We start from the raw sequence: 25847 nt of genomic DNA on the forward strand, positions 1-25847 counted from the left end.
GATGTTGTTTCAGGCCTAAGTAGTTTAGTGTGATGTTGCAGCAGTCAGTTTCACAGTTAATAGTCTTTTCAAGGCAGCTGCTTTGGAATGTATAGTGGAACACCAGTAGTCTTGACTTTCCTCTGAAAGTCTGTCATTACACGTACAAATATTTGTTGCCCTTCCTGAGGGTTCTCTGGCCTAGAAGATTGTTTTCATGGAATCTATGTCAAATTCTTTTAATTTACTACACTTTATTAATAGATTGAAAGCCATTTTTCTGGGACAACTAAGTTATTTCTTCTCAAAAGTTGGTAAAATTTTTAAGAAGATATAATTCATACTACAATAACACCATCTTCATACTACATAGTTCTAGCAACTTTGAGATGCTCTCAAAAAGTTTGAGAAGTTTTAACTGCAGATTAACAATAACACCTTGTATTAGTTTTAGCAACCCAAAGTTCTGTTTCCAAAAGGACATCAAAGTGAGTGTAGTTGCAATCTGTCAAATAAAAGATTGGGATCTACTATGTATGTTTTAAACATCTCTTTAATCTTGGTTGTCCAACCTATAATGTGACTTCCAGCCTTTTTAGGACGTTGCCAGAGTCAGGGAGCTTGTTTTTTTAACATGCCAGAAAACTATGAAGAAAAAATAACTTTTTGGAGGGGGTGGGAGATAACTTTAATACATTAAGCAAATTAAATCAAAGGACAAAACATAACAGTAGACACAAGACAATTTTGAATCATTAACAAAATGTGAGGTAGACTAGTGAAATTCACCAAATTTTGGTTAAGAACATTTTACAGTAATAAAGTAACACAGGTGCCCCATTTTCTAAAAATCACAAAAAGCAATTGCATAAATTACAGCCAAAAAAAATTGACTACAACAATTCTCTTCTAGTTTTTAGTTTACATTCAGTATTAACCTGTGTGAACTGTCATACATGCTGAGGTTCAGCAGGTCTACAGGTGAGTTACTGTGTGGGCCTAGTGAATCCATTCATCCCACATCAGTGTCCTAAGGGATTGCAAAGCTTAAAGCTGAACACACTAGGATATATATATATACAAATCATGGTGTCCTGTGCTTGTGCAATTTTATCCTTAAAGAAGGCCTAACATACTCAAGAATTATACTGATAAGATGATTTTAAAAGATCCAAACATTAGTAAGATAGATAGGCTTTGAAAAGAATAGGCAGGTCAGTTTCTCTATTATGGGGGTGATGGTCTTTTGGCTTTATTCTGGCATATCTATCTCTTCCACAGAGTTAAATAGTATTTAAGAGCTCATAATAATAATTTGAATTTTCAGAGTGCAGCCCTAACTAATGGAGTACCTGCATCTGATGTAACTACTTAAAAAAAAGTTCTTTAAACTATGAAGTCATAAAGCCAGAAGAAACCCTGAGAGGCCATCCACCCCAGGTACAATTGTTTTAGAATTCTTTCAAGTATTTTATTTGCCCTATGTAAATGTTATTGGAATATTGCACAGACAGTGGGTTTCTTGGTATTATTTGCATTAGGCCCTTTCAACAAAACAGGAACAAGTGAAATACATTCATATTTAAACCAAACTGCTTCAAAACATACCTCTTTACCAAAAATTCTGTTGTACTAAAATTAAGGAGTATTTTTTAAAGCATATATAAGGCAGGTCCTCTTTGAAGGACAATTAAAAATGGGGTTAAAAGGAATTGTTCACTTCAAAATACAGTTAAAGCATTATAAGTAGCTATATTAAAACCAAGAGATCTGCAAACCATTTTTAGTCTAATACATTCCATGTTTTCACTAGCTTTGTAAACTCCTTGTTGTCATAAGATAATAAAGCTGGTCAATTAACACTATTTGTTCTAAGTAAATGCAGGCTTAGTAGGCCCCTCAGTAGTTTCAGGTCACAAACAAGATCGATTCAAGTAAAAATGGCCATTTGAAGTGGGGATAAAGTAGTAAATATGGGCTAATGAGAAAACTCTGAAGAGATTGTTCAATGATGAGAACTGGAGTAATTTAAGAGTAAACTTCTAAGACTTAGTTTTGTCTAGAACACTCTCTAAAAATAATGTTTTTGATTAAAATATTTGAGAAATCTGTAGAAATATATGCCTCCCATTGCTGATACTGGACAAACACCCCCTGCTGATTTTAATGAATCAAAAAGACTCTTAATGGAGTCTTCCTTACTCCTCACAAGAGTCACTGGTAAGATTAAGTAAAAAAACATTTCTGTTTCTATGGCTCAATTTCCCAATTCGGCAATTTCTGTGGCGTTGTCTGTGTAAGGTGGTAATATTTAGTGCATCTTTTAAAGGAAGCTTTGCTTGAGTCCCTGAAAGGAAGCAAACTAGTTTCACTCTGCAACAGAACCTCAGCCTGACATTTAGGTTTGCTGGTGCCAACTGCTTAATTCTAACCAAATGGTGGGTGCAGGTTACCTGCTGAAAGCTTAACTCAACTGACTTAATCAAGTTCTTGCAAAAGATTAATCACTGTTCCATAGTCTCATAGATAAGATATTCTTAAAGACTGGAAACACATTTAAAGAATGGGTAAAGCAAAGGAATTAGGCTAGGAGAAGATGCATAAATGCACACAATGCCTGCTCTGCATTTACTGATGTGTTTGTTCAGTTTAAATAGTAAACTTTTAACTCCTGTGGAAATTTTGCCAAAAGTTTCAATACATAGAAGATTATAAATCTTAAACTAACACTGCACAGAGAAAGACAAAGCTACTTATTTTTTTAAATACAAATATCGTCTACATTCTATCATTTCAAACCCCTGAGTAATACTGTACCAAAGTACAGATCTGAAGAGAAACTGAGGGTTCAGGCCTCAAACGTTAATCTTCAATTAATTCCACACCAATGGCATGAGTCTCATGTAACACATTCAGGCTAGTTAATCCTGACAGTCAGTTTCCCCCTAACATAGTGTAGTAGAAAAAAATAATGCAAACTCCATATTCACTCCCCAAAGTATATCCTCCTCAGGATCCCATGGGCAGACCGTATCTTAAGTAATTGCATAACTGCCTAGGGTAGAGTTTACCTGAATTTAAGGGTCCTGTAATTGGAACTGAAGGAAAGTGATGTCCCCAAAGACCTGGATCGGATTTGGGGAGTTCTTTGGAGAATTTAGACAAATATGTTGCACTTTGCTTCACAGTGATTGTACTTTAAAGGAAAAAAAAAACTCAAATTTTTTCTGTCCCATCCCACCTAGGCATCTTTCTGCTGTTTTTGGTCTCTTCAAAAGCTCATACATGACGTCCAGTAAGAAAGTAGAGAGGCTTGTCATCACTGCTGTTAGCAGTTTGAAACTCGTCCCGGAGGCGGAACTGCCACTCATCTTCTAGCTCTAAGCGGACAATTGTTTGGCGCAAGGAACTTCTGTCTTGGCAGATGACACACAGCGTAGCACCTTCAGGAAAAAAGACAGAAATATGTCCTAGGCTCAGGGATTGAGTTTATAAAGAATTTTATCTCTGATTATATTTCCTAAGCTAACACATCTGAGAACCAACAGATGGATAAGCAAACTACCAGAATTGTTTAATTTTATTAAGTAGTTTTGCAAATTTAGTAATTTTTTTTTTTTTTTTTGAGATGGAGTCTTGCTCTGTCTCTAGGCTGGAGTGCAGTGGTGCGATCTCGGTTCACTGCAACCTCTGCCTCCTGGGTTCAAGCAATTCCCCTGTGTTAGCCTCCCAAGTAGCTGGGACTACAGGCGTGTGCCACCAGGCCCAGCTAATTTTTTTTTTTTGTATTTTAGTAGAGATGGGGTTTCATCATGTTGGCCAGGATGGTCTCGATCTCCTGACCTCGTGATCCACCTGCCTCAGCCTTCCAAAGTGCTGGGATTACAGGTGTGAACCACTGCGCCCAGCCCAAATTCAGTAATTTTTAAAAGAGTATAAAGTAAGTAATCTTCCAACCACATTCCCTCTTCCCTGTGATAACTAATGTTATGTTTCTCATGTGTTCCTCCTAGATTAGGGTTTCTGAACCTCAGCACTATTGGACTTGGATAATTCTTTGTTGTGGGGGCTATTCTGTGTCTTCCTTTTTGTTTTTTTTTGGAGACAGAATCTTGCTTTGTTGCCCAGGCTGGAGTGTGGTAGCGCAATCTTGGCTCACTGCAACCTCTGCCTCCTGGGTTCAAGCAATTCTCCTGTCTCAGCCTCCCAAGTAGTTGGGACTACAGGTGCACGCCGCCACTCCCAGCTAATTTTTTGTATTTTAGTAGAGACGGAGTTACACAGTGTTGCCCAGGCTGGTCTCAAACTCCTGAGCTCAGCCAATCCACCCACCTTGGCCTCCCAAAGTGCTGGGATTACAGGCGTGAGCTGTCACAGCTAGCCTTGTTCTGTGTCTTGTAGGATGTTTAGAATCTAAACATCCTCCAGTCTTGGCTTCTGCCCACTGTATGCCAGCAAGCAGCAGCCTCCAGTGTGACAATCAGAAGTGTCTCTGTCTCCTGGGAGGCAAAATCTACCATTCCCCCATCCCCAATAAGTCTCTAAATAAATAAATAAGTGAATGAATGAATGCACAGTCCCCCCACAACCCCGCTCCCTGTTCTCATGCTGCACAGTGTTCTGAACCTCACTTTCTTCACTGATCTCAAAGGTCATTTTATAAGGATTATCTGTGATGTTTAATCTTAGTTTGTTCTTAGATCAGTCTCTCTTTTTTTTTTTTTTTTTGAGATGGAGTTTCACTGTTGTTGCCCAGGCTGGAGTGCAATGGCGTGATCTTGGCTCACTGCAACCTCTGCCTTCCGGGTTTAAGCGATTCTCCCGCCTCAGCCTCCCGAGTAGCTGGGATTACAGGCATGCGCCACCACACCCGGCTGATTTTGTATTTATTTATTTATTTTTGAGATGGAGTCTCGCTCTGTTGCCCAGGCTGGAGTGCAGTGGCACGATCTCGGCTCACTACAAGCTCCACCTCCTGGGTTCACGCCATTCTCCTGCCTCAGCCTCCCCAGTAGCTGGGACTTCAGGTGCCCACCACCATGCCTGGCTAATTTTTGTTGTATTTTTTAGTAGAGACGGTTTCACCATGCTAGCCAGGATGGTCTCGATCTCCTGACCTCGTGATCCACTCGCCTCAGCCTCCCAAAGTGCTGGGATTACAGGCGTGAGCCACTATGCCTGGCCTCAAGTGCTTTTTAAAAATATCTTTATCTTCTGTATTTTGCTCAGTGGGAACCAATAGCAATTACAAGCAAGATACTAAATTTGACTTACCTTTTAGAAATTTAAATTTCTTAAGAAGATCAGCACCTACAAAAGAGTCACAGAGGTACAAAAGGAGTCCACTGAAAAACACCCCTTCACAGTTGACATTGCTGGAGTGGGGTCTGGAGCTGATATAGCATACGGCCACCTGAAATCATCAAGCAGAAATAGCATGGGCATTTCAAGAGCAAGCAAAATACCTGCAGTTCAGCAGAATGAGGAGTCAGTACCTTCCTTTTTGTCTATTTCAGGATAAGGTAAAGGAGATGAGTTTTTTCCAATGTTAACTTAAATGGCTTGGTTAGTTAAGCTTTGCAGCCTCTTTTATGTAGCATGCCAAGTGTTAACCTATTTAAAGCTTCTCTTATTTATTTCTCATAATAAAGGACTATTAGGAGACAAATTAGTAGTAAGAAACAAGCCCTTCCATTTAAGAGTCTTATCAAATTTAAAAAACTACCTTCCACAAAAAAGCATACTTAGGAAAGATTAAATGTTTGGATTGCCTTATTGGTGAGAATAAAAAATATTTTTGACCAGCTTTCCATTTAGATATACTTAAATTTTCAATTGGATGGAAGCTTAAGACAGTGCATGGGCTGGGTGTGGTGGCTCACGCCTGTAATCCCAGCCCTTTGGGAGGCCGAGGTGGATGGATCATCTGTGGTCAGGAGTTAGAGAGCAGCCTGGCCAACGTGGCAGAATCCCGTCTCTACTAAAAAATACAAAAAAAAATTAGCCAGGCGTGATGGTGCACACCTGTAATCCCAGCTGCTTGGGAGGCTGAGGCAGGAGAATCGCTTGAACCCTGGAGGTGGAGGTTGCAGTGAGCCAAGATTGCACCATTGCACTCCAGCCAGGGTGACAAGAGTGAAACTCCATCTCAAAAAAAAAAAAAAGACAGTGCGTGAATTTAAATTTTTGGTTCTATCTGGCTTCTGTGAACAGATGATAACTGCAAAAATTACAGAGAAGTAAGTAAGATAGTTGGGAGTTAAAACAGTGGAATGGCTAAATGCATGAGCCAGTCTGCTTGGGTTCAAATACTGGTTCCTCCATTTAGTAGCCATGGAACAATGAGCAGTCTCCTTCATTTCACTATACCTCAGTTTCCTCATCTGTAGAGATAACAATAGTACTTGTTTCATAGGATGTTTTCTGAATTAAATAACTTAGTATTCAGTAAATGTTAGCTGTTGTTAGGTATTGAGATTGTGTTAATACCTAGAGCCCTGGACTCTAGGATAGGGGAATTGGAATATCTGGATCAGACATGTAAATTACATACATCATCTTGTACAGTACTTACATAAATACTGTAAAAGATGTTATTAGATCTCGTGGGTGTGGGGTTTTTTTTTTTTTTTTTTGAGATGGGGTCTCTGTCACTTAGGCTGTAATGCAGTGGCACAAATCAGATCACTGCAACCTTGAATTCCTGGGGTCACGTGATCTTCCCACCTCAGCCTTTTGAATAGCTGGGACTACAGGCATGCGCCATCACACCTGGCTAATTATTTTTATTTTTTGTAGTGACAAGGTGTTACCATGTTGTCCAGGCTGGTCTCGAACTCCTGGCCTCAAGTGATCCTCCCACCTCAGCCTCCCAAAGTGCTGGGTTATAGGCATGAGCTTCTATGCCTGGCCTTTACATCTGATGGTTTTTAAGGTTCCTTCTACTTCTAAAATTCTATAATTCATTACCCAATCTACAGTGTAGATTATTGAAACATAAAAATGAGAATGTAAAATGTTTACACTGTGAAGTTTTAAAAATTAGTTTCCAAAACTGAATACAGTTGGACTTTAGCGTTAAAAGAGTATGTGTATGGATATGTGTGTTTTTTTCAATACGTACAAAGAAAAAGCCCTGGAAGGAAATGTAGTACACCAAAATGTTCTTCTGGCAGGTGACTTTACTTTCTTATGATTTTAAAACATTTTTTACAAGGAGGATGTAGTACAGTAATAATTTCTAAAGGCACAGCTTAGTAGCAGGAGCCTGGAAGTGCAAGTGGCAGTTTTAAAAAAAACTAAAACGTGAAAAATTTTAGAAAGAAGTCCAAGGGGTGGAAAGTGGAGAAATGCCACCTCTAAAGGCTTTAGGTGGTACACGTTTATTTGTTCAATAATCACTGAGCTCCTCTTAACGTATGTCTAAAACAATGGCTAAGACATTGTGTGTCTTTGAAGAACTCACACTTTTATGAAGAAAAACCCACATAATTACAATATAATCTGATGAATGTTAAGAGAAGTGGGAGCAAGCAACTGCTGCCCAAAGTCACGGAGGTAGGCTTCTCAGAGATGCTGACAGCTGAGTTGTATGTTCTCTGGCTCATTTGTGGAGATAAAATAGGCATGGGGAGGGCAAACTGCCATTGCATGTTGTGTGAGCCTTTGCATAAGTGAGTATGCAAAAGGGCAGAAATACAAGTTTTGATCTGTATTACTATCTTTAATAAAAGTTCTGGCAAAGGACCAGACTGGCATCTTGATTTATATTTCATGTCACAGGCTCCTTTTTTGCAAACAGCTAAAATGAGAAAGAAATGGATGGATGTAGGTAAGCACAGTATCCCCCACACCCTTTTTACCTCTGGTCCAATGTTAAGGTAGCAGTCAATGGCCAGCACAGGACTCCTGAAGTTATGGATGGCTTTGGGGAAGAGTTTATATGAGGCGTGCTGAAGGAATTTCTCCAGGAGAAACTGTGCAGGGGCTGCCAGTAGCGTGTGTTCACTGTCGGGAGCACAGATGTATTGAAGGGGCAAGATGGGTGCTAAGCTCTCTGACACCTGAAATCAGAGCCGAGATGATCATGGGAAACTTGTCTGTCACTGGATTAAACAGGTGAGGAAACACTGAATTGTATCCTAACAGTCCCCAAATAATAGCAGTAGCACAGTGAGGGGTGCTAGGTTCAAATGTATGTTAGTAAAGTGTCCTGAAAATTTTTTTCTCTTGGGAATAGTACAATAGGATTTAATGTAAGTTACACACAGCGAGGGCAGAAGAAAGCAGGCTTCTCTGAAAGTTACCACATTTAGGTACATTGTGAGATCCAATCGGAAGCCTTTTACAGTGTGTATGGGTTAAATCCTATCTCATCTTAACTCCACCCCAGAACCCCACCAAAAAAATGGCAAAGAGGTTTCTAAGCTCCGCTGGTAGCCCCCATGCTGTGAATTACTAGATTCAGTAGATTTCTTAGAAAAGGGTAGTAATACAGGTTTTGATCTATATTACTATCTTTTAAGAAACTTCTAGCAAAGGACCAGACTGGCATCTTGATTTATATTTCTCTCATGTATTACATAAAGAATGTAAAAATGTGGTGGGGCATGGTGGCTGAGGCAGGAGAATCGCTTGAACACGGGAGGCAGAGGTTGCAGCGAGCCGGGATCACGCCACTGCAGTCCAGCCTGGGCGACAGAGCAAGACTCTGTCTCAGAAAAAAAGAATGTAAAAATGTAAAGTTTGCCATCTTGAAACTAAAGCTTTGAAGGATGTGTTAAGGCTTAAATCCAAAGAAACTTAGATTTAAGGCTGACATCTAAAGCAATTTTGTTGGATTATCAAAACCAATGTTTTGGCTCTAGATGAGTCTAACAGAAATGAGATTGAAAATTTGACATTAAGAACTCCCTAATGGCCGGATGTGGTGGCTCATGCCTGTAATCCCAGCACTTTGGGAGGCCAAGCTGGGCAGATCACTTGAGGTCAGGAGTTCAAGACCAGCCTGGCCAACATGGTGAAACCCCATCTCTACTAAAAATATAAAAATTAGCCAGGCGTGGTGGCACGGACCTCTAATCCCAGCTACTTGGGAGGCTGAGGTACGAGAATCGCTTGAACCCAGGAGGCAGAGGTTGCAGTGAGCCAAGATCACGCCACTGCTCTCCATCCAGCCTAGGGGACAGACTGTCTCAAAAAACAAAACAAAACAAAAAAACTCCCCTGTGTTATTTCACTTTTCCAATAAAATGGAAAGTGCTTAATGCCAACATCTAATAACGAAGATAGTCATTATCATTGTGCTTATTTTCAGCACTTGAATCAAGCTTGCGGTACTCACCATGATCTTTGGTTTAATGATAAAGTCCCTTTGCCCTCCAACCTGAACATGTTTCTTCATGAGACTGAAGTTATTAAAGCGGCAGATGAGCAGGCCACTACTGTTCGTTCTCAGATTAAAGTCAACATCTTCACAGAAATACCTAAATTGTAACCACAACAATAGTTTTCTTCAGCTGGCCTATCTCAACCATGATAACTATACACAGAGAAATAAATGTGTGGCAAGATATTAGGAGCCTAAAATAATCAACCATGCTTTTGTGGAGCTGGCCCTCATAACACTGACCTGGAAAAACTCTTGACTTGGGCATTACAGCCTTTAAAGGAAGGGGAAAGTGAGATGATCTTTGTCCCAGCTATGTCACAGGTTTTAGGTATCCCTATGCAAAAACAGGACTATATTCCTATTTGATACACTCTGGCAGAACAGGAATGCAGAGGTGCTCCCAGCTTTAAATTTCTGGCTACAAGCAGGATGAGGCCTCTGTCAAATGTAAAACAGAAGTGAAAGCAGCAGCTATTCTATAACCGTAAGGTTGGTATAAGGACTTGATGGTTCCTGCCTTCTTGCTTGGCCGTCTCAGGTTTTGTAGGAACCTGGACATAACTTATTTGGGAGGCAAGGCCATGGCTACCCTGCTCATCCCCATCTGCTGCCTTTTCCCTACAGTAGGATTTCCCTGAATCCTACTAACAAACATTCAGGAAAAGTGATTTCCTTCTGAGTCTGGAGGGTGAAGGAGGCTTAGTCTCAGATGTTTGTGGGTCCACACACGGACTTGAGTCAGTAGTTTTTGTGTCTTGAGTTCTTGTTGAATAATGAGATGGCTAAAGTGTTTTCTCTAAGCATTTCACATTGTAACCCCTGTTAAGGTCTAGGTCAGTTTGGTGATAAAGGGGCACACTTTGGGGCTTTTGATCCCCGTTTCTCCTTGCCCACATAAAGAGTCAGCTTCTCAATTGAAGACATAAGAATAAAAGCATTACAGAGGCTAGAGCTGGGCAGAAGCAACCAGTAGATGCCAGGATTACCTGCATCCATGAGGCCTGACTTACCTGTTGAAGTCATACTGCACATTCTGAGTCAAGTCTATGTTGAGGAGAATGAAATCATGCACGTGACACCTAGAGAATGGGGCCTTTAGGCTCTGAGAAGTCAGCTTGCTGCTCCATTTCTGTATGCCCAAGATTGCATAGTGGACAATTTTTGGTGTGGCTTCAATGTGCTGCAAGACAGTCTTCAAGGACACATTCTTACTGGAAACTCCTATTTCCATGGGCTGGCTATGAAACATAGTTTATATAAGATGTTGATAAATATTACGGAAGACAGGATCATTTGTTAAGTCTCTACACACTACTCTATACCAGTAATACTCTCAAGGATAAAATTAACTGATTTACTTCGTATTAGCAAATGGAGAAGAATGTCAAGCCCAGTTTTCACACTGCCTGTCACTATTATAAAGAAACTGCCTTTTGGGGTGGGGCATATCACTTTTGGGCAAAGAAAGAAATCCGGCCCCTGTGTCAGAGTGAACAATGAATAAAGAGTTGCCAAAGAAGAGGTAGCCGGAGGTTGGAAGCATACTGGTATCCTTCCCAGTTCTGGTAATTGTGTATAACAAGGAATATTTGAAAATTTCACTGGCTTCAAATCCAAAATAGGAACAAGGACACAAAATCACAATGTTTGAGCTGGAAGGGGCTTAAAGGTCAGCTGGCACAGTGTTGCAATGGGAGTGCTATTGAATTTTGGGGGTTTATTGTGTTGGACTTCTTAAAATGTTTGGCATTCTCTGGTCCTCACAGATGCCCCTGACCAGCATCCCCTAGCAATGTGAGGGGGCACTACCCCAAGGAGAGAACCACTGATTTGGCCCAGGCGTAGTTTTACAGATGATGGACTTGAGATAGGGAGAGGTGAGATGACTTTCCTTTTTCATACAGTTAAGAAGCATGACTGCTGTGGTGGCTCACACTTGTAATCCCAACACTTTGGGAGGCCGAGGCAGGAGGATTGCATGAGCCCAGGAGTTCAACACCAGACTGGGCAACATCTCTACAAAAAATTATAAACAAAAAACACAGTTGGGGCTAAAACCAGGTCTCCTGATTTGAGATGTCAGCAGTCTTTCTCCGCAAATCGTAGTGTCTCAACAGACTTTATTTTTGTTTTTTTGAGACAGAGTCTTGCTCTGTCACCCAGGTTGGAGTGCAGTGGCACAATCTCAGCTCACTGCAACCTCTGCCTCTTGGATTCAAGTGATTCTCTTGCCTCAACCTCCCAAGTAGCTGGGACTACAGGCACGCGTCACCACACTCAGCTAATTTTTGTATTTTTAGCAGAGACGAGGTTTCGCCATGTTGGCCAGGCTGGTCTAGAACTCCTGGTCTTAAATGATCAGCCCGCCTTGGCCTCTCAAAGTGCTGGAATTACAGGCATGAGCCACCGTGCCTGGCCTCAATAGACTTTAATAGCTAACCAATGCTGTGATCCCGGAATGGTCCAGGAATTTAATGGGCTACTGAATGTCTAAATAAAAGATTCCTAAGTCACCACAAAATGTTCTAGTGAGGGTTGTCTCATGGTTGACTGTTTTGCTCTGGAAAGCTGTCTCTCTCTCACTTCCGTATGTAACTGTAGTCAAGAAATGTATTGTCCTGTCTACAGCATTGTGTCATACACCCCCAGAACAGCTTGGAAGTCTACCTGGATGGCTCCTGAACACTGTGAATGTTCCATAGGACACATGAGTCATCCATCATGACGATGAAAGGCCAAACACACTGGCGTTTAATGCCTAGCTCCTCCAGGCGGTTTCTCTCCAATTCTAGGTTGTGATATGATAGCTCCTTGATGAGGAACCTGGCAGCACCTGGAAGGCAACATAACCACATCTGCATATCCACACATCCTTCACTCAGGCTTGGCTGAAGCCCCACAGGCAGCTATATTCTCTCCACAGAATGCCTGTTCACATGGGAACCATGCAGGTGGGAGCCAACCAAATGTTCAGAGCAGTGGCTCTCAAACCAGTGTTACTGGGGAATCACTTTTAAATGTAGATTCTTAAGAGTCCATTACTAGAACTGCATTTGAGTAGGTATGGTGAAGGTCCAGCAACCAGAGATATCTTTGAGGATGCAAATGATATGAACCACACTTTGAAAGTATTGCAAGAATCCAGTTTCCCTCATAGGACAAAGGAATCCACATCTAGGAAATGCTGTTACTGTTTACTTCCTTGAAGCATGACAAGAGGCTCTCTCAGACTTGGAAGCAGCCACTCACATGTCCTGTACTAGGGAGTTAACTGGGCTGCAGTGAGTGGGTATGCCAATTCCACTGATATGTCCCCTGCTTTAGATACTTCAAGGAAACTGACAGCAGCTTCTTTTCTGAAGAAGACTCTGGAAGCTGGCACCCTTTCCCTAGATCTGCCTTTTGCAAGAGGCAATATGGTATAGAGATAAAGAGAATAGACAGGAGCCAAACTGTCTGATTTTGAATCCTAATTCCACCACTTTCTAGCCATGTGACCCTGAACAAATTAAACCCATTGTGCCTTGGCTTCCCCACCTCTAAGAAGGCAATAATAATGGCAATCTCATAGGGTTTCTGTATGATGCTCAGGATAGCGCCTAGCACCCTCTAAGTACTTGGTGAATGTTAGTGATTATCAAGATGATAGTCAGGAATCAGCCAAATTTTATGAGTGGGCCATCCTAAAATGAAACAAAATGTAGGTGATAAATGAAAGAAAAGCTATTGAATCTATGGAAGAACCCAAAGCAGTGTGAACAGATCAAGGGTAAAACTGGGATTTAGGAAAATCTACCTTCCAAGAACATGTGTGTAATAGTTCGCATTCTCAACATAACAAAGGCCGTATATGAAATGCCCGCAGCTAACATCATCATAGTCAATGGTGAAAGACTGAAAGTTTTTCCAAAACTGAGATCAGGAACAAGACAAGGATGCCACTTTTACCATTTCTATTTAACGTAATACTGGAAGTCACGGCCAGAGAAATTAAGAAAAAAAGAAAGGGCAACCAAAGAGGAAGGAAGTAAAATTATCTCTGTTCCCAGGCAACATACACATAGAAAACTAAAAATTCCACCAAAAATCCCCTTTAGAATGAATATGTGAATCCAGCAAAGATACAGATGCAAAATCAACACCAAAATCAGTTGCATTTCTATACTTCAACCGTGAACAATCTAAAGGAAATCAAGAGTTCATTTACAATAGCATCAAAAAGAATTAAAGACTTAGGAATCAACTTACCTAAGGAGGCAAAAGACTTGTACAGTGAAAAGTACAAAGCATTGATGAAGGAAATTAAGGAAGACACCAATAAATGGAAAGACATGCTGTGTTTATGGATTGGAAGACTTGATACTAGATACCAGTGCTATCCAAAGTGATCCATAGCCTTAATGCAGTCCCTATCAAAATCCCAAAGACTTTGCAGAAATACAAAAATCCATCCTGTGATTCGTCCAGTATCTCAGGGGACCCCAAATAGCCAAAACAATCTTGAAAGAGAGGCAAAGTTACAGATCTCACACTTACTGATTTCAGAACTTACTACAAAGCTATAGTAATGAAAATAGTGTGGTAGTTTTGATCTGGGCCTATAGAAAGCCCAGAAATAAACCCTCTCATATATGGTCAAATGATTTTTGACAAAGGTGCCAAAGCCATTCAGTGGGTAAAAGATGGTCTTGTCAACAAACACAGTTGGGGGCCGGGCACGGTATCTCACACCTGTAATCTCGGCATTTTTGGGAGACTGAGGTAGGAGGATCACTTGAGGCCGGCAGTTTGAGAGCAGCCTAAGCAACATAGACTCGTGTCTCTACAAAAAATTTAAAAATTAGCCAGGCATGGTGGCATACACCTATAGTCCTAGCCACTCAGGAGGCGGAGGTGGGAGGATTGCTTGAGCTCAGAACTTGGAGGCTACAGTGAGCTATGGTCATACCACTGCACACTCTAGCCTGGGTGACAGAGCAAGACCCTGTCTTAAACAAAAAAAAATGGTGCTGGGAAAACCTGATAGTCACATGCAAAAGAATGAAGTTGGACCGTTACCTTAGACCCTACACAAAAATTAACTCAAAATGGATCAAAGACCTAGACATAAAAGCTAGAACTACAAATCATTTAGAAGAAAACATAGGGGAAGGCCTTGTGACATTGAATTTGGCAGTGATCTCTTACATATATCAAAAACAAAAGCTAAGAAAAAACAGACAAACTGGACTTCATCAAATAATAGAGTAAAAGGCAATCCATGGAATGGGAGAAAATCTTTTTTTTTTCTTTTTTGAGACGGAGTTTCACTCTTGTTGCCCAGGCTGGAGTGCAGTGGTACAATCTCAGCTTACTGCAACCTCCACCTCCCTGGTTCAAGTGATTCTCCTGCCTCAGCCTCCTGAGTAGCTGGAATTAACAGGCAAGTGCCACCATGCCAGGCTAATTTTGTATTTTTAGTAGAGACGGGGTTTCTCCATGTTGGTCAGGCTGGTCTTGAACTCCCTATTTCAGGTGATCTGCCCACCTCGGCCTCCCAAAGTGCTGGGATTACAGGCGTAAGTTATCGTACCCGGCCAAGGCAGTAAATTTTATGTTATGTGATTTTTACCAAAAATAAAACTAATGGTTTGTATATTTCATTTGCATATGTGTGTTGGCTTCTTTCTCCCCAAATTATTGCAAAAATGGCAAAACTAGTACTAAATAGTTTGGTCAGATCTAGGATGAGAAAACTTTCTCCTAAGGACCAGGCAGGCACAGAAGAAGGTCATATTCATATAGAAAAAGGCTTCAGTTAGTATGAGTATAGGTGGTTTGGGGGAGGCTGAAGGAACAGAAATATACAGAAGCCTTAATTCACTTGATATAAAGTGATAAACACAATTATATTCAAAACAAAACCATTTTTGAAAATATTTTAAGCCCATGTTAAGGCTGTTTGAAGTTGAAGGACATGAAAAGGCACAGAAAGGAACAAGAAATGGAGAGACCTAAGAAGGAAGGGAGAGGCAGAGGCTAAGTTGGGAGACAGTGGAGAAAGAGGAGACCCTGGAGAGAAGAAACATGTGGGTTCAAGAAAACTACTCAGATCTTATCTGCCCTCCAGTCCAGCTCTAGGCTAGGTGTTATTACTTCCCTTTAAAATGGGAACAAGCAGCTCCTGACTTGGCACTGAGGCACCGACAGAAGCAGATGGGCCAAACTGTTTAGAACTACAGGGCAAGAAGTGTCCAGAAGAGCGCAGCTCTAAAACACTGGATTCAGTTAGAGATGTCCTGCCTGAGAAAGGAAAACGAAGGCATTCTGACATCTCCAGTCTCCACAGCTCTGTCATACATACAAAGCACTGGCCCCCTTTGAGAAATCAGCGCATTGCTCTTAAACCCCAGGAGGAAAGCAGGACTTCTTTCAGACACATTTCTGTGTCATAGGCAGTAACGATGCTTCCACCTCCCTGGTTGTACAGCAGCCCGCTGTAACTTGCTACGTGCCTTAAAGATGAGATGATCTAGGGGCCCCTCCTGATCTGGGTGAACCATTAACGCTGCCTCTCCCTTAGACCATCATTTTTCTCATGGTTACATTCCTGCCCCAGAGTGCTCAGCTCAGGAACATTTGCAGCCTACGTGGGGAAGAATCCCAAACTTTCCCAGGGTGCTCAGTACACCAGTGACTTCTTCCTTAATTACCAGCCCTCAGAGTTAATTCTGCAAAAGTGCAGATAAAGGGAAAAAGAAAACTCAAATTCAAGGAAGAGTCAAAAGGCTTTTTTTTTTTTTTTTCCGAAGAGTGGTGAGGAGGGCAGGACAATTTCTAGAGGCAGGGGAATCTGAAAGTTTCATGCCAGGGGAATGGAGCTCAGTTTATCTTCGAAGCCCTTCTCCCCACCCCAGGGGGGCCCCTTACCCACGCCTGCATTATTGAACATGCCGGGAAGCACCAGCATGATGTGGTTGGGCCAGTACTTGCGGTACAGAGGCATCTCATACTCTTTGACCACCAGGAGGTGAAGGTGGCTGATGCCCTCCATGGCGTGGAAAAGGTTTAGGAGTCCGTGCTCATGTCGACCACTGGAAGGAGTGAAAATAGGGCTCTTGACTGCATTCAAATTCTGCTGAAAGGGAAAAAAACAGACCACAAAGGGAAATTAAAGCCTCTAGATTGAGGATGCTTAGAGAACTAGGTCTGGTGCCTGGCAGTCCAGATGCTCTCACCCACCTTGTCTGAAACCAGGGGAAGCCGCATGCTCTCCAGGTGCTTGCCCTGCTTGCTGAAGACAAAATGACTCTCTTTGGATTTGGGAATGATGAAATAGAGCTGAACCTCTTCTCCCAGCATAGAAGAAGAGAATGTGAAGGCATGAAGGGTGGAGTCAGACATCTACATTTGCAAAGAAGAAAGGGAGGGAATGTAAGTAAGCCCACGGTTTCCAAACTCCCAGGCCACTCCTTCAGGTTGTTATTAAGAGATGGAAACTAACATGAACTGGTAAGTGCCACCAGAGCAGGCTGTGAGCAGCCACGTCTAAAAGGTTGATAAGGCAAACACTTCATTTAGGAGCTGCCACTGACATGACAGCCCGCCATCTTGCACCTGCATAGCCTCAGTGGGAGAAGTACTTGTTGCCTGGCACTGCATTCTTTATGCTCTCAGAGCCACAGCTGCTCCATCTGGTGCAGAGGTCAGATATATCTGTGGGATGTCCTGCTCTGTATACATTCCCAAAGGTCCCCTGTTAATCGGATGGAAACACTTCTGCTCTATGCGGGTCAGATCAAATGAATATCAGCTTTCTAAATATCAGGTTTGACATTAAAATGCCTCTCCAGCCCCATCTTTCCAGGCTACAGTTAATGCTGAAGAGGTTCAATCATTTAGCCCAGAACTCTGGTTTCAGGAAAGAGACCATTTGACTCACTGAAGCCAAATATAAATCTAACCTACATTTAAAGTGCTGAAGAGTTCACATTTTTTCAGTAACCTATCTCAGTGAATAATTATATAATAGGTCTTTTCATGCTTTTAATGTGGATAAGATTTGGCTTAATAAAAGGATACCATCAATTTTCATCAGCAACGTAGGTTTCCCAATGGTTTTAACCAAAATACTATATTTCATAGAAAAATAACATTACACTTCTTCCCTTAATTCTAGTTTATTCTGCCTCAGAAATGTGGGAATATACTACTTAGTACTGTAGTCACACAGAAACTTTATGAATAGAGGGTTTCTAATAAAGAGATTTTCTAAAAACCTATAATCTGTAGACCAGGGGACTTGGGTCTTCTATATTCTATAAAGCTTTTATGAGCTTATTTCAAAGCAGCTCACCAAAAGTTTTCAGTAACACCAAGAAAACAAATGGGATATAAAAGGTAACTCGTATTAGAAGGGCAGAATGATTCGATCAGTTTTTTAAAGTATATCCTTTCTAGTACTCATTTGTATTTCAGGATGAGATGTGGGAAAAGGGTAACGACCTGGCCCTGAAGAGCAGAAACAGGTTTAGGGGAGTCAGTATGGCCTACCAGAAGCAGGAGTTGTTTCTGTGTGTTCAGAGCCAAGTCATAAAAAAAAGATGAATTTGGGGAAGTAAGCTCTGGATATTACTATCATTTGTTGCCTTTCCATCTTTTGTGCTTAAAAATGCACTAGCCAAAAAGAAGCCACATACTAAGGATTATTGACCCATGTTTTTCATTCCTATGTCTCAGTTCTCACTGCATAAAACAAACTGACTTCACTGGCCAAGCCACCCCACGCGGGTGTGAGAATATGACTATGTTGGTGCAAATCAACAGACTTGTTAGAATCACAGCTCAAAGGGCACACCCTGTGGATTTGAGATAATAGTGCCATTTTAGTCAGTGATCCAAAGGGAAGAGGGGGAAACCCTTTTATCAAATATACTGTAATATATGGATTGCAAATAAACATCTCAGCTACTTCCTAACCTAAACATGACACGTGTAACCATCTGAAGAAGTAATTCAAGATACTAAAACTAGGCTGCCTCCGCTCCCTCCCACAATCCAAATAAACCCAACATTCATTTAATTATCGCTTCATGCATTGTGCTTTTTTTTTTTTTTTTTTTTTTTTTTTTGAGACGGAGTCCCACTCTGTCACCCAGGCTGGAGTGCAGTGGCGTGGTCTTGGCTCACTGCAACCTCTACCTTCCAGGTTCAAGCATTTCTCCTGCCTCAGCCTCCTGAGTAGCTGGGATTACAGGCATGCGCCACCACACCTGGCTAATTTTTTGTATTTTTAGTAGAGACGGGGTTTCATCATGTTAGCCGGGATGATCACGAACTTCTGACTTCAGGTGATCCGCCCGCCTCGGCCTCCCACAGTGCTGGGATTACAGGGTGAGCCACTGCGCCCGGCCTTCATGCATTTTTCTCACCAACGAGTGGCTCCTTCTTATGAGTAAACTATCCTTTACCAGAGGCCTGAAACTAGGGGCCTTATTTTTTATCCCTCCACCCCCCACCCTTACATACAAAATCCATACTGGGTGACAGAGGGCAAGGGCGAAGGCGGGATGGTACCTGGGAGGCAGAGGTGAAGTCCATGTACTGGCGGCACTGTTCACAGTGGTGAAAGGTGTTATAGGCTGCATATTTGGTCAGCATTATGGACACAGTTTCCCGTTTCCTGGGCTCTTCAACTTTGGATTCCTTTATCACTTCTGTGTATAAAGGGGCAAAAAGCCATCCCACGAGATAACACGTTTTCCCTATGCCTGGAAAGAAAAGTCCTCTTTTCCCCAAAATGACTTTTCCATGTATTCTGTAATTTATGCCCTAAGAAACAGTTATGGAAATTTAAAAAATGATGTGCATAAAGAGCGAAAGAAAAGTGAGATGTAAGGCGCCCTGAGTTAAGTGTCCCCATGATCCGGAGAGGAGGAGAACTTGGCTGATTGCACTGACCTTGTTTGACCCCTGACAGCTTCTCAGTATACACCAGGCTCATCAAACTGTACTTGGGGTCATGCACACTGACATCAAAAGGCATTTTACTGAAGCTCTCGATGTCAGGCCAGGGCTCTCCCTCTGACTGGCTCACTTCACTGCTTTCACTGTGATCTAGGAAAAGAAGGAAGTGTGCAGAGGGCAGGTGACTGGCCTCCCTCTTCCCCATGTGTCAGAGAGAATGGCTTTTATGGGACGTAGGGCCCAGATGGGTGGACAAAGGCATTTCTGAAAAATGAGCTCCCCTATCCCAATAGAGGAGGCAGAATTGTTCACACCCATGCTGAGAGGAACATTTGCCCTCACTGGCCCCCAGCATTCGTCTCTGCAGACCCAATTCACAAACTCTGGCATCTGTAAGATAACCTAGTCTCCACCAGGCAAAATTTCCTTAAAAGTTTAATTTTGGATGATCTTATTTCTGTCTTGAGATTTTAACTGTGGGGTGTTAATATACTGACACCCAAGAGATTTTAGGATGCACTGAGCAAGATTCCCAATGTCTTATGCACGTTAGAATCAGCTGGGGAGCTGGTAAAAATTCCCACACTCAGGCCACACATCCCAGAAATAGTTCAGTTAGAATGTCTGACTGCCCAGGATCCAGTCATATTGTTTAAGGCTCCTCAGAGTGTTCCAATATGCAGTCACGGTTGAGAGCCAGTAGACCTGGGTGTGAATCCTGGCCCTGCCCCTTACAACGTCACACCTTCAGGCACTGTACTTAACCCTGAGTCCCCAGATTATTGTAAGCATTAATGCAGCCTCAACCACCTGGGATCAAATGATCCTCCCACCTCAGCCTCCTGAGTAGCTGGAACTACAGGCACGTGCCACCATGCCCAGCTAACGTTTTTGTAGAGGCAGGGTCTTATTGTATTGCCTAGGCTGGTCTTGAACTGCTGAGCTCAAGCGATCATCCTGCCTCAGCCTTCCAAAGTGCTGGGATTGCAGGCGTGAGCCACCATACCAGACCCTTTTCTTTTTGTTTTTGGAGACCGGGTCTCACTCTGTCACTCAGGCTAGAATGCAGTGATGCAATTTAAGCTCACTGCAACCTTGAACTCCTGGGCTCAAGGAATCCTCCCACTGCAGCTTTCTGAGTAGCTAGGATTGCAGGCGTGTACCATCACACCTGGCTAGAGTTTTAAAATTTTTGTGAGAGATGGGGTCTCCCTGCTGCTCAGGCTGATCTCAGACTTCTAGCCTCAAGCCATCTTCCCACCTTGGCCTCCCAAAGCATAGGGATTACAGGTGTGAGCCACCCTGCCCAGCCAGAGATGGTACATTTAAAGTGCCAAGACACGCTGGACATGGTGGCTCACACCTGTAATCTCAGCATTTTGGGAGGCCGAGGCAGGCAGATCATTTGAGGTCAGGAATTCGAGACCAGCCTGGCCAACCCCATCTCTACCAAAAATACCAAAATTAGCTGGGTGTGGTGGCACGTGCCTGTAATCCCAGCTACTCAGGAGGCTGAGAATCACTTGAACCCCAGAGGCGGAGGTTGCAGTGAGTTGAGATCGTGCCACTACACTCCAGCCTGTGTGACAGAGTAAGAGTCTATCTCAAAAAATAAATAAATAAATAAAATAAAGTGCCTAGAGAGTTGCAGGCACACAGCTGGTGTCTAACAGATATTTTTTATGATTGGCCAGGTGCAGTGGCTCACACCTGTAATCCCAGCACTTTAGGAGGCCGAGGTGGGTGGATCACGTAAGGCTAGGAGTTTGAGACCAGTCTGGCCAAAGTGGTGAAACCCTGTCTTTACTAAAAATACAAAAAATTAGCTGGGTGTGGTGGTGCGTGCCTTTAATCCCAGCTACTTGGGAGGCTGAGGCAGGAGAATCGCCTGAACCCGGGAAGCAGAGGTTGCAGTGAGCTGGGATCGCACCACTGCACTCCAGCCTGGGTGACAGAGCAAGACTCCATTTCAATAATAATAATAATAATAATAATAATAATAATAATAATAATAAAGTGCCAAGACAGTCACAGGCACACAGCTGGTGTCTAACATTATATTTTTTATTAGTGGCCAGGTGCAGTGGCTCACACCTGTAATCCCAGCACTTTGGGAGGCCGAGGTGGGTGGATCACATGAGGTCAGAGTTTGAGACCAGCCTGGCCAACATGGTGAAGCCTCACCTCTACTAAAAATACAAAAATTAGCCAGGCATGATGGCGTGAGCCTGTAATCCCAGCTACACAGGAGGCTGAGGCAGGAGAATTGCTTGAACCCAGGAGGCAGAGGTTGCAGTGAGCCGAGATCACACCACTGCACTCCAGCCTGGATGACAGAAACTCCATCTTAAAAAAAAAAAAAAGTATATATATATATATATATATATATATTATTAATAATAATAAAGTGTATAAGATGAAAAAGTAGCTTAAGACAACTTTCAAAGGGAGAAAAGAAACTTTCCAAAAAAGGCTAAAGATTGGAGGTACAGCTAATATCTTTTTAACACATATAATACATTTATTTTTATATCCCTGAACTAAAGTCTGCACTTTCAAGCCTAGTTTAGTTTTTAAAAAGGTGTCACTGTGCCTCTTGAGAGCACCGTTGCATTAACCTGCACTAAAATGAGGGAGAAGGAAGAAAGCCAAACTAACAGTGTTTCTTACTACAAAGGTCAAACAGGCTGTAACAGACTCTCACAGCTCACCGGCACGGAGTTAAGAGTCAAGATCACTGTAGCATGATCTGAGGAAAAAAATCAAAGGCGTCACTGTTGTGGTGCCAGCGAGCCTGGCGGGAGAGCTGGCAGAAGGGCAGGCCTCAACTCCCAGTCTGCTTGGCTCTGGCTTTGCCCTTCTGGCTCAGCTCTTTCTGGGGGCCTTGGGGTGTTTTGAGGCCAACCTGGTGGGCCCGACGATCTAGTGCAGCTTAGCTGGGAAAAAAACAAGGAGATGTAGATGGGAAGATGAATTCATGTGTGTGTGTCTAAAATCATGGATGTGAATTGATGAGAAATGGAAACAGGCCTGAAGCCATAAAAAAGTGGTTAAATATGGCTGATTTTACCTACTCTTGCTCGGCACTAAACTAATTTCTTGGGCTGGTCATGGAAGAGGTTCAACTATTTAGGTAAAACAAATGAGGTGAGATCTCCAAGAGCTAATTTGGTAGACGATGCCAAGGGCTTTCCCTATTCCAGACTCATCTTTGAGAGGCTTGAGAAGAACTTCCACCTGGTTGCCTCTACTTCCTCCCCACAGTTCCCTGCCAGCACAATCAAACTGGTCGGAGGCGTGAAGCCACAGTTTTGAGCCACATTCTTCTTCTTCTTTTTTTTTTGAGACAGAGTCTCGCTCTGTCGTCCAGGCTGGAGTGCAGTGGCGCGATCTCAACTCACTGCAAACTCCACCTCCCGGGTTCAGACAATTCTGTGCCTCAGCCTCCCAAGTAGCTGGGATTACAGGCACACACCATCACCCCTGGCTAATTTTTGTATTTTTAGTAGAGACAGGGTTTCACCATGTTGGTCTCGAACTCCTGACCTCAGGTGATCCGCCCACCTCGGCCTCCCAAAGTGCTGGGATTACAGGCATGAGCTACTGCACTGTGCCAGTGCCGAGCCGAGCCACACTGCTCTTAGCGGCAGAGTGGAATCATCTCCCTGGTGCCAGCTGGGGAAGACAGCTGGAGTGGTCTTGGTGTGCCCACTGGCTTCCACAGCCCTATCAAGCACCTGCCCTTGTGTCTTAGTGCGGATGTTTTGTTCGTAGTGCCAGAGTTCAGTTCTACACATAGAAGTTTTCATCTCGGGCTGGGCGCGGTGGCTCACGCTTGTAATCCCAGCACTTTGGGAGGCCGAGGTGGGCGGATCACGAGGTCAGGAGATCGAGACCACTGTGAAACACCGTCTCTACTAAAAAAATACAAAAAATTAGCCGGGCGTGGTGGCGGGTGCCTGTAGTCCCAGCTACTCAGGAGGCTGAGCTTGCAGTGAGCCGAGATTGCGCCACTGCACTCCAGCCTGGGTGACAGAGCGAGACTCCGTCTCAAAAAAAAAAAAAAAAGAAGTTTTCATCTCATTATAGTAATCCCGTGCCTTCACTCAGAGCCTATGGGTAAAATATAAGACATACTCTGACCAATCAACAAAGGACTAGTATCCAGAATACAAATATGCCCTGGATCCTTAAGCAGTTGAATACTACAACTGGAATATTACAACGATTAACCATCTAGGCAATTAATCTACCTAAAAAGCCTTTATAAAACACCTTTTTTTGCAGCCATAAAAAAGAATGAGTTCATGTCCTTTGCAGGGACATGGATGAAACTGGAAGCCGTCATTCTCAGCAAACTAACGCAGGAACAGAAAACCAAACACAGCATGTTCTCACTCATAAGTGGGAGTTGAACAATGAGAACACATGGACACAGGATGGGAACATCACACACACACACACACAGGATGGGTGAGGGGCAAGAGGAGGGAGAGCATTAGGACAAATACCTAATGCATGCGGGGCTGAAAACATAGATGACGGGTTGGTAGGTGCAGCAAACCACCATGGCACATGTATACAGCTGTGTAACAAACCTGCACATTCAGCACATGTATCCCAGAACTTAAATTTAAAAAAAAACAAACCCAAAAACCAAAACACCTTTTTGCGGGACATTATAGAGAGGAGGCTAAAAGTAGAATACACCATCCCTGACCTCAATGAGCTAAAAAAAGGCTACAGTTTACTCAGAACTATTTTCCGGGCGTATTCTTTTTTTTAATTTTTTTTTTTTTTTTTGAGACAAAGTCTCGCTTCATCACCTAGGATGGAGTGTAGTGATGTGATCTTGGCTCACTGCAACCTGCCTCCTGGGTTCAAGTGATTCTCCTGCCTCAGCCTCCTGAGTAGCTGGAATTACAGGTGTGCACCACCATGCTTGGCTAATTTTTGTATTTTCAGTAGAGATGGGGTTTCACCATGTTGCCCAGGCTGGTCTTGAACTCCCCATCTCAGGTGATCCGCCCGCCTCGACCTCCCAAAGTGCTGAGATTACAGGCGTGAGCCGCGATGCCCGGCCTTGGGCACATTATCTTTAGCCTCCCAGTAACTCTGCAGGTTAGGTACTGTAGAAATCCCAGAAGCCAAAAGCAAGTTCCCGGGATTTGCAGTTCAATGTCTTTGTCTCTTGCCCCTCTGCCCACTCCCTGGGCTCAGCACTCACCGGTGTTGATCTCCTCCTCATCATACACGTCCACCTCCAGAAGCCTGATGAGCATGCGGAAGAGGATCCTGAGGAACTGTAAATAGGAGCCCGTCTTTCCCACCTAATGGGAAGATTTTTAATTGGGGAGGAGTGGAGGCGGGAAAGAGAGGGGAGGAAAAGAGAAAAGAGATTTCACACCTTGGCTCTGCAGTGTCTCCTGCCTGAGAGGCCTGAATGAGGTCCTCACTGCTCTGTCACACCTGCTCCACCCCCAGGAGGTTCTCTGGCTTCTACTTCTTGACGAAGACGCGACAACCCGAGCCTAAGAAATGGCCCCGGCTGGCTTGGCCCTACCTGTGGGGGCCCTGTCAGCAGGAGCCGCCGGGGGTGGAAGTTTCGGGTGCCAGAGGCCGGGTCCAGCTGGTTGCTGTAGTCGGCGTGGTGCTGCCGGGCCGAGGTCCACTGCCTATAGTAGAGGGACTGTTCCTCACTGCTCATGTCCTTGTTCAGGAGCGGCCGCAGGGAGCTCACCCAGGCCACGTCGGCGTGGGGCAGCAGGGATGAGGAGGATGGCAGCTTGCCACTCTTCTGGGAGCCCAGGAGGCTGTAGGCTGCTTTGGATAGGATCACTACTGGTGGCAGGGCTGCATGTGGGCCCTGGCAGCCTCTGATGGGTTGTCCCGGCCATGGGAGGGTCCTGGGTCCTGAGGACGACGATGACGGCTTGGAGGTGGTGCTGCTCGCCATCTGGGGGCCCAAGGAGTCACACTCCTGCTTCAGAGTCTCCCCGGCTCTGGCTCCAGCTGAGCTGGCGGAGACCCCTTCATCCAGCCCCAAGCTGGTGGCTGGGCTCTGAAAGCTGGGGGTCAGGGACTGCTTCTGGGACTTGTCAGCTGTGCTGGAAGAGCTCACTCCATTCTCCATGATGGAACCTGTGAGAGAACAGACAGAACCCACCCCACAGCAGCCCTGTTACTGATCTAAGGTGTGGAAGGAGGCAAAGGCCAGGAAAGCAGCGGACACTGGGCTCGGCTCCGCAGCTGCAGACCCTGAGCAAGAAATCTTCCCTTTGCCGCTCTCCACGCTGCTCCGTGTTGCTTCCTTGCCCTGGCTTCTCAGTGGGTTTGGCCAATGGCAGCCACCAGCAGGAGATGGGGTGCTTCTTCCCTGGCTTCCCCCTGCATGGTCTCCAGGGGTGAGCCACCTTTCTCTACTGTGGGCTGCGGCTCAGGTCTGGAGAGGTGCTCCCACCCCTCCCTGTGTCAGGCCTATGGTGGCCAGGGCTCCCTGAGGTTAACCACCTCCCAGCACAGCACACCTCTT

The 25847-nt window shown here is 43.8% G+C and overlaps 1 protein-coding gene across 1 annotated transcript in view; it reads right to left on the reverse strand.

Moving 5' to 3' along the window:
- Positions 1-647: 647 nt before the first annotated feature.
- The window catches only part of GREB1L (GREB1 like retinoic acid receptor coactivator), a 296713-nt gene continuing 271513 nt past the window's right edge, over positions 648-25847 (reverse strand). The window contains exons 22-33 of the mRNA XM_030810667.1: positions 24879-25456; positions 24543-24645; positions 19310-19465; positions 18926-19065; positions 16592-16753; positions 16280-16484; positions 12038-12203; positions 10381-10608; positions 9323-9464; positions 7842-8042; positions 5254-5392; positions 648-3422 (exon numbers count right to left, since the gene is read on the reverse strand). Coding sequence (XP_030666527.1) covers positions 3259-3422; positions 5254-5392; positions 7842-8042; positions 9323-9464; positions 10381-10608; positions 12038-12203; positions 16280-16484; positions 16592-16753; positions 18926-19065; positions 19310-19465; positions 24543-24645; positions 24879-25456 — 2384 coding nt within the window. The 3' untranslated portion in view covers positions 648-3258. The remainder of the gene's footprint in view (positions 3423-5253; positions 5393-7841; positions 8043-9322; positions 9465-10380; positions 10609-12037; positions 12204-16279; positions 16485-16591; positions 16754-18925; positions 19066-19309; positions 19466-24542; positions 24646-24878; positions 25457-25847) is intronic.

The sequence above is a fragment of the Nomascus leucogenys genome, chromosome 4, assembly GCF_006542625.1.
Source record: "Nomascus leucogenys isolate Asia chromosome 4, Asia_NLE_v1, whole genome shotgun sequence".
Lineage (NCBI taxonomy): Eukaryota > Metazoa > Chordata > Mammalia > Primates > Hylobatidae > Nomascus > Nomascus leucogenys.